Source organism: Myotis myotis, unplaced genomic scaffold (genome assembly GCF_014108235.1).
Source record: "Myotis myotis isolate mMyoMyo1 unplaced genomic scaffold, mMyoMyo1.p scaffold_m19_p_2, whole genome shotgun sequence".
Classification (NCBI taxonomy): Eukaryota; Metazoa; Chordata; class Mammalia; order Chiroptera; family Vespertilionidae; genus Myotis; species Myotis myotis.
Window position 1 is genome coordinate 163,912,361 of NW_023416324.1, and position 13,507 is coordinate 163,925,867.

The 13,507-nt window shown below is 60.8% G+C and overlaps 1 protein-coding gene across 2 annotated transcripts in view; it reads right to left on the reverse strand.

The window, feature by feature from the left end:
* Nucleotides 1–1,485: 1,485 nt before the first annotated feature.
* MELTF (melanotransferrin) overlaps nt 1,486–13,507 on the reverse strand; it is a 28,878-nt gene continuing 16,856 nt past the window's right edge. For both annotated transcript variants that reach the window (XM_036352406.1, XM_036352405.1), the window contains 10 exons: nt 13,164–13,351; nt 12,335–12,515; nt 11,440–11,591; nt 9,675–9,771; nt 8,560–8,754; nt 7,593–7,749; nt 7,436–7,503; nt 4,949–5,136; nt 3,144–3,342; nt 1,486–2,665 (listed from right to left, as the gene is read on the reverse strand). In XM_036352406.1, coding sequence (XP_036208299.1) covers nt 2,580–2,665; nt 3,144–3,342; nt 4,949–5,136; nt 7,436–7,503; nt 7,593–7,749; nt 8,560–8,754; nt 9,675–9,771; nt 11,440–11,591; nt 12,335–12,515; nt 13,164–13,351 — 1,511 coding nt within the window. In that variant the 3' untranslated portion in view covers nt 1,486–2,579. The remainder of the gene's footprint in view (nt 2,666–3,143; nt 3,343–4,948; nt 5,137–7,435; nt 7,504–7,592; nt 7,750–8,559; nt 8,755–9,674; nt 9,772–11,439; nt 11,592–12,334; nt 12,516–13,163; nt 13,352–13,507) is intronic.

A 13,507-nucleotide genomic window follows, 5' to 3' on the forward strand; every position in this document is an offset into this window, starting at 1 on the left:
TGGGAGATGGCTGAGGCCGGGGAGGATGGGTGGCCGGGGGACAGAGTGAAGGGCAGGAGATGTGGGGGAGGGGAGCATAGAGAACCTCCATTCCCCAAGCAAGAGCAGGGCGCTGGCCAAGACCAGCGGGCCACCATGCTCCAGGACAGGCCCGCGAGCTCCCACTGTGAGGACTGCCGGAGGTCAGCCCCCCTCCCTCCCTCCCTCCAGTGAGTTCGCAGCTAACCTGCCGGAGGAAAGGTGTGGGCGGCACATCGTGGGGGCACAGGGGAGGGGCAGGGACGTGTGCATCTTCTGTTCACCCCAAGAGGCTGAGGGGCGGAGGCAGCTGGGCTGCACCAGGATGACGGAGGCCCTGTGAGGTCTGAGGACCGGCCCCTAGGGGAGAGGGCAGCGGGGGCCTCACGGGCTGGAGGCCAGGCTGGACCCTGATTCCGGTTCTCAGGGAACAGGGCTCTGAGGGGAAACTGCCACCTGGGCAGGGCTGTGGCCTGGATCTGGGCAGGGGTGTGGCCCACCATCTCAGAAGACAAACCAATCAGCAGCAGGACGTTCTATCAGAACCCACGTTTGGCTTTATTGAAAACACACCATCTCCTCTGGGCACTAACACAGTGGGGGCCGCCTGCCGTCGCCTCACCGTCCACACCGCACGCACTCAGGCCACACCTCGGGCGCTCTCCGCGCAGGGGCCACACGCTGGCGGCTTTCTGACCCAGGGCAGCCACACTGAAGTACACATCTCACTGCACGGATCTCCCTTTAAAAAATCAAACATCATCAGTCAGAGAAGAATCCTTTGCTGCCCCAGTGGAGAGGCTCCAAAGCTTGAGAGCAGAGGGGGTCCTCCTGGCCCCTCATGGTGGGGGGGGGGGCGGCTTGCCCAGCATGGTGGCCAGGACCCTCAGGACGGTGTGGCGATGGCCAGGATGCTGCCAGGGGCCTCCTTTGCGGCTGAGGGACGGCAGGGACCCCACGCCCACAGGTGGGGGCGCAGCACTGGGAGCCCTGCTTGTCGTCAGTGTCTCTGAGACCCCGCAGACTGAGCTGGAAATAGCTCCCGGCCCTCGCGGCTCCCGGTCTGCTGCCGCCGAGGGGCCTGCTCCTGTTTCTTCTCTCTCTTTAGTTTCTCAGGGAGCAACATTCAGGATGAGAGCTCGCAGAGCTGGAAAGGTCTTCTGCTCCTCAGACAGCTGTGGCAATAATGGGGCAGAGAGAGGACCCTCTCCAGGCACTTCCGCCGACTCACAGGCACAGGGAGAGGGGCCCTTCCTCTGGGAAAGTGGCTTCAGGTCACCCAGGGCCCTGGCTCTTCTGACAAAGAGAACGGCACCTCCCACTCCCAGGGCCTCAGAGGCCCTCGAGGTCCCGGCCGCCCCTGCTCCAGGCCCCGAGCTCCCGGGCAGCCAGTCCCTGAGGCTCAACCCTTCGCTCTGGACCCGACTGCTGCTGCCCGGTGGGCAGGCAGGGCTGCGTGGGGGGGCGGAGGGGGAGGTGGGGTAGGGGGTCACACGGCTGGTGGTCTGAGGGGGTGGTCTGAGATGGAGCCGAAGCAGAGGAAACGCAGGAGGAGGGACTCCTGCTGACTGGGCTTCACCCCAGGGCAGAGCCTGGTGCAGCCGAATTCACCGACTGGCAGGGCAACAGCATGTCTAGCTCTGAGCCTCCCTCCTTACAGCAGACAGATGTTCAGGCAGAACTTTAGACCTTGACCCTGCCTCGGGCCCCAGGCCTCTTAAAAAAATCTTACTAAGGAGCATTTCCGTGGTCTGAGGAGCCCTGGAGGGTGTCGTCCCAGTGGCCCAGCCCCGGCCACACCAGCCAGCAGTCGGGGGGCCGGTGGTCCCGGCCACACTGAGCCACACAAGACGAGAACGTGGGGCTGCGGTGCCAGAGGCGTTGGCTCCGTGGAGGGCCTGGCTGCAGCTCATCTGGTGGATGCCGTGGTGGACAGACACAGAGTCCTCAGGAGGGGGGCTGGGACCGAGTCTTGAGGACAGATGGGGGCGCGGGGGCTGATGGAGGGCAGGGTCTTTCTCCAGAGGGGAAGTGGGAACCAGCAGGGAGGGCCCAGCAGGCCCTGTCATCTCACAGCCCCCTGGGCGGCTCCAGCAGAGGGGCCGTGTGGGAAGCCCGCTCAGCCTGTTTCCTTGGTAACTGGCCTTTTCCAAGCCCAAGCCTGTGCGGCCCCTGGTGGGTGGCGGGAGCTGCAGGTTTGGGGGGCGGCAGTGCCAGTGGCGGGTGGGCCGTGCCTGGGAGGCGGGCCAGCTGCCTCAGGTGCAGAGGGACAGGTGGTGGGGGGAGGCAGAGGCTGGGTTCCAGCAGGAGAGACCTGCTCGCGTCCAGCGCGAGGCTGGGGGACTTTTCTTGCACATCATCTTTTCCCACTTGGAAGCCATCACAGGCACTTCAGTGTCGGATCACAGCTCCGAGGAGCTCCGTGGTGTCTCCCATTTCCTCTCCCATCACACGTTTCTCGCTGAGTGTTCGCTGGGTTTACTGAGGAGAACGGCCTTATTTGTAGAGGTTTCTGGGTCGGTTTCCATTCCAGGGGAGGGGGAGGCTTGCCCAGGGCGGCTTCAGAGGGAGAGCTGGAGGCGGCCGGCCGCGAGGGCCAGCGGGAGCAGCAGCAGCGGCAGCGGGGAGGCGCTGGAGGCCGCGAGGCCTGGGGATGAAGCACAGGCGTTAGGCCCAGGCACCTCGGCTGGACCTGATGGCGCACATTTCCTCGCGCTCAGCTCACCAGCTGCCTCTTTCTATGCTGCTACAATTTTTCTTTCCCGTTTTTTGTTTTTTACATATTCATTCCTTTCAAAATTATAGCGCCTGTATATTTATGTAGCTGCCTCATCCTTTCTGAAGGTTATTTTTAGCCTTTCTATTCATTATCCAGGTCTGTCTGGGCGACACAGCCCGTTTCTGCTGCAACTCCCTGCAGCGCCCCCGCCCCCCCCCCCGCCCCACACACACACACTTCACCTTGATCATCTGTAGCGACCTAGGGCGCCCTTGAGTTCACTTAAGGCTCGGGTGACAGACTCGGGAAGATGCAGGGCAACATGGCAGGACGCCTGCTCTTCCTTTGTGGGCTGTGCACCTGCCCGTCCAGGGCTTTCCCAGCTGCCCCGCAGCCCCGGCCCTACCTGCACGGGAGCACTGCTGCGCCAGCATCCCTTCCAGAGCCGCCACGTAGTCGGGGCCCAGCCACTCGAGGTAGGTGGTTCTCTCCCTGACAGGCTCCGCCCGGATGGTGGCGTCCTTGAAAAGCAGATCTTGGCCATGATAGTCGGAGGAGTCGAACATTTTGAACCCGTTCTTATTGTGGTCATCTCCAAACAGGCCCTGGAAGCGCCACACGCAGGCCAGCTTTTTATCTGGGCCCACAACGGGCCACCCAGGGGCCGCTGCTGTCACTGCCCCCCCGCGAGGCGAGCCAGGGAGCAGGTTGCAGGGCACTAGGCCTCGGCCTGGAATCGCAGGCTGGCAGCTCCCCCACCACGGTCATCAGAAGGGATTGGAGTGAGGTGTGAGGAAGCTGCCACAGGGAGGAGTGGAGTGGCTATCAGTCTTTCCTGGGGGACTCAAGGATCCTCTTGAACAGCGGTTCTCAACCTTCCTAATGCCGCGACCCTTTCATACAGTTCCTCATGTTGTGGTGACCCCCCATTTCATTGTTACAAATTGAACATAATTAAAGCATAGTGATTAATCACAAAAACAATATGTAATTATATATGTGTTTTCCGATGGTCTTAGGTGACCCCTGTGAAAGGGTCGTTCGACTCCCAAACGGGTCGCGACCCACAGGTTGAGAACCGCTGCTCTTGAGGATCTGATGAAAGCGCTCAGCCTTCTCCCCAGAATAATGCACATCCAAACAGGGTCCGTCCCCCAGGGCATGTCAGAGAGTTTGGGGGGGAAGAGGTTGGGGGGGGTGGGAAGGGGTGGTTTAGGACCAGGACCCTGTTGTCAGACAGCCTGGGTGAAATTCTAGATGTGTTTTGAAAGTGCAGCCACCAGGACTTGCTGGTGGGTTGGATGCAGAGCATGACAGGAAGGCTGGAGTCCAAGACGACTCCCTAGGAAACAGAGAGGCTCAGGTGGGAAGACTGAGGGAAGGGCGTCCAGCCTCGGACTTGTTGGAAACACCAGTTGAAATGTCAAGTAGGCAGTTGCTAGATGCTAGTCTGAGGCGGAAGGGTGGGTGGCAGCGGACGGAAGATGCACACTGGGGAGCCGTCGGTGTATCGACGGAAGTTAACGGCCTAGGACTGGGCGAGGGCCACAGGGGTGCAGGGGCAGCAGAGGGAGGTTTAGGATTGAACCCTGGGGCACTCCTGCAGTCACAGGCCTGGGAGGTGAGGAGGGACCGGAGGCTGGCAGGAGGGGCAGCCAGGCAGGCAGGTGTGGGCCAGGGCCCGGGGGAGGCTCCAGGACAAGGGAGCTGTGCCCAGTGCTGTGGAGAGGTCAGGGAGATGAGGCTGCCAAACGGCCACTGGACGTAGCCACCTGGGTCCCTGTGCCCTCGACCAGGCGGTTCCGGGCCGGGTGGGGGCTGGTGTGGAGTCCTCTCCACCCTTAAGGGAGCCCAGAAGGGGAGGACTGGTGGCTCCAGAGCAGAGACAGCTCTTTGAAGGAGTTTTGCTGTGAAGGGCAGTGGGATTCTGGCTACAAAGGGATGTGAGACCAAGAGAGGTTTTTTGTTTCTTTTTAAAGATGGTAGAAATAGCAGAGTGAGAGTGGTCCAGCTGAGAAGGGCAAATCAATAATGCAGGAGACAGAGGGGAGAGTGGTTGGAGGGAGGTCCTAGGCTGAGTGACAAATCACTGAACCCCCGCCCCCCGCAGCCTCAGTGTCTCCTGAGGTCTTCTCCAGGCAGACTGAGGAGTGCGGGGGCTTGGCTCCCCTCCCAGCCACCCCACAATGACGTGGGCCCTGCCTGCCTCACCTGGGCCTTGTCCAGCAGTCCATACACGGCAAAGATGTTGGTGTCCGGCCGCACCATGACGGCGTGGGCCGGCATCTGTGCCAGGTTGCAGTCTTTGAACTGAAACACCTCGGCCCGGGCCCCATTGGGACACAGCAGCTCATAGTCCTCCGACCGGAGCTCAGCAGCCCAGGGCTCCGAATTGTGGCCTGAGGGGAGGGAGGGGAGAGGCTGCTGTCCTCCTGGACCCCCAAATCCCTGGCTGGGAAGAGGTGGCAGTGCCTGCCCCGCTCCCAGAACCCCCCATTCTCCAATTGGTCTCCCTATTGCCAGGATGAGAGAGCCTGCTGGGTGCAGTGTTGGTAGGAGCCACTGGTCGCAGGGAGTAGGGAGTGCCTACTCGGCGACAGGCGTTTCTCAAGCACTGCTCCATCCTCACGAGAGTAACGAGGCAGGCAGCCCCCCTCCCATTCTGGGGGTGAAGAACGGAGGCTCTGATCACTCTCAGGGAAAGCACCCCATCGGGTCTCCCAGGGCGCAGGCCTGAGGGTGGGATGCGTGTCTGAAGGTGGAGGTTGACCTCCTCCCCTGACAGCTGACGTTCTCAAACCAGATGGGGTAGAGCATCCTGTGTGGACCGATGAGAGGCTGTTCCAAGGGCCCCACCTGCAGAGAGTCTCCCTCGTTTGGTACGTCTGGGGGGCCAGGACCCTGGGCTTTAAAGCAGCCCCTGTGATTCTGAAGCAGGTTGGCCCAAAGGCTTCCGAGAAACAGTGCCCTTGGGGGTCATCACTTCTGTGTCTGCATGTCTTCACTTGGCACCCACCCTCGCCCCACTTCCCGAAGGAACGTCAGGCGGGCCCATGAGCAGAGACAAGAAAGAAAAAGGAAAAAGGGAGCCCTGGCCAGTGTTGCTAAGGGGCTAGAGCACCAGCCTGCACACCGAAGGGTCGCAGGTTCAGTTCCTGATCAAGGGCACGTACCGGGTTGCAGGGTCAATCCCCGGTTGAGGGTGCGTGAGGGAGGCAACCAACGGATGTGTCTCTCTGACATTGATGTTTCTCTCTCTCTCTCTCTCTCTCTCTCTCTCTCTCTCTCTCTCTCTCTCTCTCAAATGAGAGAAAAACAGTGCCCTTGGGGGTCATCACTTCTGTAGTGACTCCACCCCTCCTCCCAGGATGAGCCCCAGGCTCAAATGAGACAGAGAGAGAGAGACAGAGAGACAGAGAGAGAGAGATTCTTTCCCCTCTATCTAAAATCCATGGAAAAATATCATCTGGTGAGGATTAACCAACCAACCAACCAACCAACCAACCAAAAATATACACAAAAACAAAACAGAAAAGGGAAATGAGCAGCCCTGGAAGGTGGGTGTTCGCTGCAGGTGGTTCTGGGAAGGCCTCCCTGACCCCAGAGGGCAGAGGGGGGGCGGGGGGTCAGGACCAGAAAGGCTCCCAGGAGCCTGCAGGACACTCCACCCACCCTCCCGGGATGAGCCCCAGGCTCTTGGTGGAGGTTGGCAGGGGAGAGGGGCTGTGGCAACAGGGCCGGGAGCCCTTCTCAGCTCGGTTGGGGCAACTGGTCTGCAGCCGTGGTGACCTTCACAGGCAGGGGGTCTGAGTTCTGAAATATGAACTGCTGTTCTCCCTGCATGTCTTGCTTTCCCTCCACCCACCTCCGCCTCCCCTTCAGGACTCATCATGCCTTTTCTACACTGAGTTTTCGCGCAGAAGAGTGGGAGAGACTGTGCCTTGAGTGTGTGGGGTCCAAAGCCTGGGTATAGCAGGGTCTACAGACAGTGCAAACGAGGGGTGTTGGAGGGAAGCGGCCTCCAGTTTTCAGACGAAAAGATTCCCTGCCGGAGGGAGCGCAGGAAGGGGAGGGGCGTGGTGCATGTGAGGGGCCCTGCACCCTGACAGAACCCCGGTGGCCTCAGGGGTCCAGCACAGAGGTCCTGAGCTCTTTTCCCCAGAAGGAACCCAGAAAGGTGACTCTGGAGGAAAAGCCGCCATGTGCCCTGGACGGGGTGTGCCCTGCCTCTCGGGCTGGGGCTGCAGCGTGGCTCCCCTGCACCTGGCATTGACCTGCTCGGGACTAAAGACCAGAAGCTGCTGTGAACTGATGCCCCTGGAGAGAGGCCCCTGCCACCCCACCCCACCCACCCCACCCCACCCCACCCCTTGGCACCACACAGATACCCCAGTCACTCCACCCTGGGAGATTCCTGGTCCCTGAGTGAGACTGAGTATCTACCATTTTGGTGGAACATGGATTTGGACTCTGGACCCGTAAAGACAGCCGTGTGCCCTGTGTCCCGGATGTGTGGCCAGAGGTCTGTTCTAACCATGAGGCTCTCGGGGCCCCGGGATCCCCAAGGGCCAGAGACTTCTAGACTCCGTCTCTCCTGTTGCTGCTTGGCCCCCAATCCCAGCAACACCTGGTGCCTGGATTGTGCTGGGGATGGGGAACAGCCCCCCAAATCGGGCCTTCCCAGTCCCCATCATGTACCATCTGTGTTGTCAAAGACAGTCGTGTGCTTGACAAAGGCGACGTCCCCCGCGTTCTCAGCCAGGCACCTGCCACGCAAGAGGCCAAAGCGGGTGTCAGCAGGAGGGTGCCAGCCCTGTGCCCGGCCCCAGGCCCCCTGCCAGGCCCCCCAGAGTACCTGAAGGCGCCGCTGTAGCCGAAGTACCTCTCCTGGCTGTTGCCCACACACTTGTGGCGGCCCTGCTCGTCCCCCACGCAGAGCGCACACAGCGAGGACGGGTAGTGCCCGGGGTTGTTCACGGGTACGCAGCTGGCGCTAAAGAACTCGCTCACGGCTGGGGAGCAGGGGAAGGGCGGGGCTCAGGGGCCTGCGCAGAAAAGGCCTCCAGGAGGGAGAGGGGAGGGCTGCTCCCCACTGGTCTGCCCACCCTGCCTGGCCTTATGGCTCAGCCACCCATCTGCCCACCCAGCTCAGAGTAGTAAGGTCCCTGTGGGGAGAAAGCAGAGGCTGTCTAGATATAGGAATCCCACGGAAAACCTGGTGAGTGGCCACCCAGTCTTCCCTGGAACTCCCTCAGGGATGGGGAACTCACTACCTCATCAGCTAGTCGGTGCCCGTCAGAGCACCTGCCCAGCTGTCTGGGAGCGGAGGCAGCCAACCCCAGCACCTCTGTGTGCTTGTGGAGGTGACTAGAAACAAGAGCGGTGCCAGCCAGGGCAGAGGTGTGTGCGCATCAGCCCAAGGATCGTGCCAGCTGCCTCCTGCCCTCCTCGAATGTGCACGATTTAACACGTGGGGGCCCACAGATGGCACGTGGGGGTGCGTAGTAAGGTGTCTTCTTCAGTACTTACACAGAAGCCACTTGCCAACCCCCCCGGGCTGCTGGTGGTGGGAGCAGGCCCCCTGCACACCCCGCTCCCCATGCCCCTGGAGCCGGTTCCACTCTGGGTGGTAAGTGGGGAGGGGCACCATGGCACCCTCCACAGAACCACCAGGCACCCCGACAGTCACCAGAACATTTCCCACCCTCCCCTGTCACGGAGGAAGAGGAAACCTCCCCGGCTGCCTTCTGTGGGTCCTGGGGGAAAGGGTTCTCGACCCCAGCCAACCCCAAGGAGGCTCTGCGTCCCGCGGAGGGTGGCACCTGTGAGCACGTCGCAGTCCCTGGGCTGGATGAAGCCCCTCCGCACGAGGGCGCCCACGGGGATGTCCCAGCCGGCGGGGCTGCCCAGGGCCGAGTGGCAGGAGCGCTTGCCCCGCAGCTCGCTCAGGCTGAAGGCGGCGGAGCTGTTCCGCTTCACCACGGCCACCACGAAGTACGAGTTGCTCCTGTCCTCCGCTGGGCGGGCGAAGGGGACACCCGTGAGGCCCCTTACCCGTGCCTTCCTGGCCTCAGCTGGGCGAGTGCGGGGGGCACATCCCCGGGGCCCTTCTCCGCCCCCCCCCCTCCCGCCCTCCTGCCGCTCTGCACCAGGGGTGCCCTGCCCGGTCACAGGCTCAGCGTGCCCAGGCCTGCGGGCTGGTGGGGGTGCAGGAGCACATCCCAGGGGTCCCTCCTGTCCCCCCATCATGGAGAAGCAGCTCAGTTCTTTCTCCCACCCCTGCCCCTGCCAGCATCGTCACCAGAGGGATTTCTTTCTTTCCCTACACCCAGGTGGCATTTTCCTCGCCTCCTGGGAGAGAGATGGAGGCTCAGCCACGGCTGCAGAAGCATTTTTTCTAAGCCCAGAGACTTTTCACAACTGGGTGGAAAGGACTGGAGGTCGTGGCTGAAGAGGGCAGAGCACCAAGGCCTCAGCCCAGGCCCTTCCAAGGGGCGAAGGTGCCATGAGCCGGCAGGGAGGGGGGTCGCCTCTGTGAGCCGCATGGTCAGGCTGGACAGGGCCGAGGAGGCCTCTAGTCCAAGGTTGGTAAACTCATCGCCTGTTTTGTATGGCCTGGGTGACAAGCTAAGAATGGCTTTGATATTTCTAAAGGTTTGTTAAAAAACGAAGAGTATGTAGCAGGAGAAGAGAGTGTGGGCTGCAAACCTGAAGTGCTGACCCTTCACAGACCTTTGCTGACTCAGCCAGACTTTCAGTAACGAATGGGAACACAGGCCTGGGGCCGGAGCGCTTGCCTGTGACAGCCGCAGCCAGCCCAGGCCAGAGGCACTGAGGGAGAGCTGGAGCTTTTGGAACAGCCGAGAGGGGAAGTTTCTACACGTGTCAATATCAACCACCTCCCAGCCAAAGCCAGCAGCCTGGCCCCTGCACTCACGGGCATACTGCTCGCCAGCCGCCGGAACCAGGCCGTACGCCTTCCCCGCGGTGTAAATGTCCTCACCCCTCAAGGTCACAGCGTCGATCTGCCCAGCCTGCAGGGGGAGAGAGGGGGTGGCCAGGATGGGTGGGCTTCAGGATGGCGCTGGGTGTCGGGGTCTGATGGCGGTACCAGGGCCAGGTCTCTTGTGGGCTTTGGCTCAGGCTCCCCCTGTGACCCCATCCTGCCCCACCAGCCCCTTCCTCTCCTTGTGAAGATGCGTGGGCAAGAGGGGGTGCGCCTGGAGGACCAGAGGCCTGGGGCCAACCCCCACCAGCACTCCCGTTCATGGGTGTCTTTCATTCTTCCAGCAAATGTTTTCTGAGGGTATTCTGCTGCCAGGAGAGGGTCCCTGGCTGTGAGGGTCTGCTGAGCAGAACCTAGCATGAACCCTGCCCTCTTGCTTGGTATGGTTCTCCCCACGGAATGCCCGCCCTCAGAGGCCTGGGCGGGACACTGTATCCCTAGCCCCTGGCCAAGGATGGGCACACAGCACGGGTGTAAGACGTATTTGTGGAATGTGAGTGCAAGTGGGCGAATTAGAAGGAAACAGTCTGCGGGCCTGTGAAGGAGGCTACAGGGCTGCGGGCTGAAGCCCTTCCCGACGAGGCAGGTGGACACCCTGAAAAGAGCTCCTCACCATCCGGTCCCACCTACTTGCTCTGAAAAAATAGGAGGGATCTGGCCAGTGTGGCTCAGTGGTTGAGCATCGACCTATGAACCAAGAGGTCACACGGTTCGATTCCCAGTCAGGACACATGCCCGGGTTGCAAGCTTGATCCCCAGAGTGGGGTGCACCAGAGGCAGCTGATCAATGGTTCTCTCTCATCATTGATGTTTCTATATCTTTCTCCCTCTCCTCTCTTCTCTGAAATGAATAAAAACTACATGTTTAAAAAAAAAACAAAAACAGGAGGGGAGGAGTCCAGGAACCCAGGAGCTGCGGGGACACCTGTGGCCACGGTGGGAATTCATCCCTGACTGCAGGGCCTCACGCCAGCACCGAACCCTAGCCTCTGTCTCCAGTCAGAGCAGCAGGACAGGGCGGAATGGGCCTCTGAGACCAGGACCAGTGCTGCTGACCGTGGGTGGCGGGCATCGTAGTGGATATCCCCACGTCACTGTCATGGGCCATGACAAGCGTTAAAACAACAAAAGCCCCTAGAAGGTAATAGAGCAGGAACTATCAGCATACAGTGTACTTAGTAAGGGAAATACTGTTTTCTTTCATGTCACGCTATATAAAGAATTTTTAACTTAAATATCTGAAAGAGTTTTGTGTACTAGACTGTGACCTATGTAAAATGTATTTCTGAGTATAGGTCACTGTCAAAATGTTGAACAAACAATGACCCAAGCCCACCCCCATTGTGCACAAGGGGACACTGAGACGCAGAAGGGAGAAGGGCTTGCCCAAGGCTGCAGGGTCAGCGAGGGCCGAGCTGGGCCGGTCTCACACTCCTACTCCTGCCCACTGACCTCTCAGTGAGGAGGAGTCCCTGTGATCCCCGAGGGAAACAGCCCCCCTCTGCCTGCTCCCTGGGGTGGGGTGGCGGGTCCCTGTGGGTCCTCCCTCCTCCCCTTTCCCTGTGAAGTTGTCACAGGAGACCTCCTCCTCCCCAGGCAGCTCTGTGGGGCGGGGGGAGGGCAGGTAAGGACCATCCCAGGCACTGCCACCGTTCGCCCCCAGGTCCCGTTCTGCCCCTCTGGTCACGGCCCCCACCTGGATCCGTTCCATGCAGTGCTGGGGGGACTCGGCCGACACACACTGGATCTCCGGCCTGAGCGTCTGCCGGCTGAAGGCCACAGCCATGTCCCCACACTTCTGGATCTCAGGAGTGGACAGCACACACCAGTGCAGGTAGCGGGGCAGCCCTGTGTGAGTGTGAGCGCGTGGTCACCGCATACTCGCCTGCCGCAGGGGCCGCCCTGAGCATGGCCTGTGGGGTCGGGGCTTTGGGGGCTAGTACCTCAGCAAGAAGAGCTTGGAGTCAGACCCCAGGGAAATGCTGGCTTTTCCTGGTTAGCCATAAGGGGTAAGGTTTTTAACCGTCAGATCCTGTGTCTATATACAGAATCAGGATAATGCCCTCTTTCTTGGGGCTGCGAGGAAGCTTGAGGCAGACCATGGCTGCCAAGGATCTACCTCAGTGGCACACCATTTCCCTGGTTGTAGGTGGAGGAGGCACGGGGATGGGCTGGAGGCAGGAAGCCCGTGTGTGGACTACTGCAGTAGTCCAGGCTCTCGAGACAACGCCCGAGCCAGGGCCGTGGCCATGGTGGAGAGGAGGAGGAGTGAGGCATGGAGGGAGAAGAACAGGATTTGATGACTTCAGTGCTGAGGGGTAAGGCACCTTTCCCAAGACAGACCCTGATAGCCTGGATCCCACCCCTGAGAGGTGGGGCTTCCAGGGAGCCCACCACCCATGCAACTCTAGAGACACTTCCTCCCCAAACCCCAGAAGCAGGACAGTGGAAGTGACAGCCCCCCCCCCCCCCACTGCCGCCCCCGCCTCCCGGGGTGGTGTCCTCCCTGGCCACCCCTCCAGGAAGCCCTGCCATTCTTGCAGGCAGTCAGGCTGGGCTGGAACCGGAGGGGAAGAGACGGCTGGACTTACGGTTGGAGTCACAGAGGAGACCCTTCATGGCGCGCAGGTACTCAGGGCCCAGCCATGCCTCGTAGGTCTGTGTGGCGATGGGCACCAGCTCAGAGGTGGCGTCTTTGAAGAGCAGGTTCTTCTGGCCATAGGCCTCAGAGCTGAACATCTGGAAACTACTGTTCTCATGGCTGAACAGACGCTGTGTGTCAAGGGGGGCTGGTGAGGTGCTGCAGGGGTGCATCCCTTCCTCCCAGATCAGCCACCACCTCCTTCCTCCTGTGCCCTCGGGTCAGGAGCTCACTCTGAGGACGGGGTGAGGTGCCACCTGTCCCCTTCTGCTGTGCTCCCCAGTGTGTTCTGCCTTGTCACACTAGCTGACTAGACATAGGACTCAGGGCCCAGCTGAGGGATGGTACCAAGGACCAGCAATGGGTGTGGCAGTGGTGGCATGAACAGGGCAAAACTAAAGCTGGTGGGCCCAGCAGTCAGAAACTTGTCGCTCTTGTAAGCCGTGGTTTAGCAAAACATTAGTCACCATGTGTAATTACGGGTGTACTCGGACATTGATTGGTTTTGCCATTTTGTTTGTTTGTCCCTATGTTCCGGTTTTGCTTTTCAGAGTTAGCTAGCACAGTCAGTGCCTCCTACTCTGACCTGGCCTGAGGTTGGACACCACAGAGGCCTGGGTCCCCAGCTGGGGTGTGTCCCAGGGGAGGGCCTCTGGGGCCTGCCCCTCCAGCTCTGGCCGGCCCAGCTTCAGGGTGGCTCTAGCCTTGAGCTCCCACCCTGGTGAGAAACAAGAAGCCCAGCACCTCTCAGGAAGCGGAGTGGGATGCCTTGAACTCACCTGGCCTTCGTTGAGCAGCCGGAAGATGAGGCCTCCATCGGTGTCAGCCCGGACGACTACGGCGTGAGCGGGCACCCGGGCCAGGTGACAGCGTCTCCATTCCGTGACGTCGGCCCGGCTGCCATCCAGGCAGAGCAGCTGAAAGTCCTGTGACAGCAGCTCCTGGCCCCAGGAGGGCAGGGTTTTTCCTGGGAAATTGGGAAGCCTCTGGTGAGCGGACGGGGAGGATGGTGGTGTGTGTCTCTTAGGAGGGCCTCAGGGATAGCCCATGAAAGGGAGCCTGGGGAGAAGTTAGGGCAGCGGTTCTCAACCTGTGGGTCGCGACCCCTTTGGCGGTCGAACGA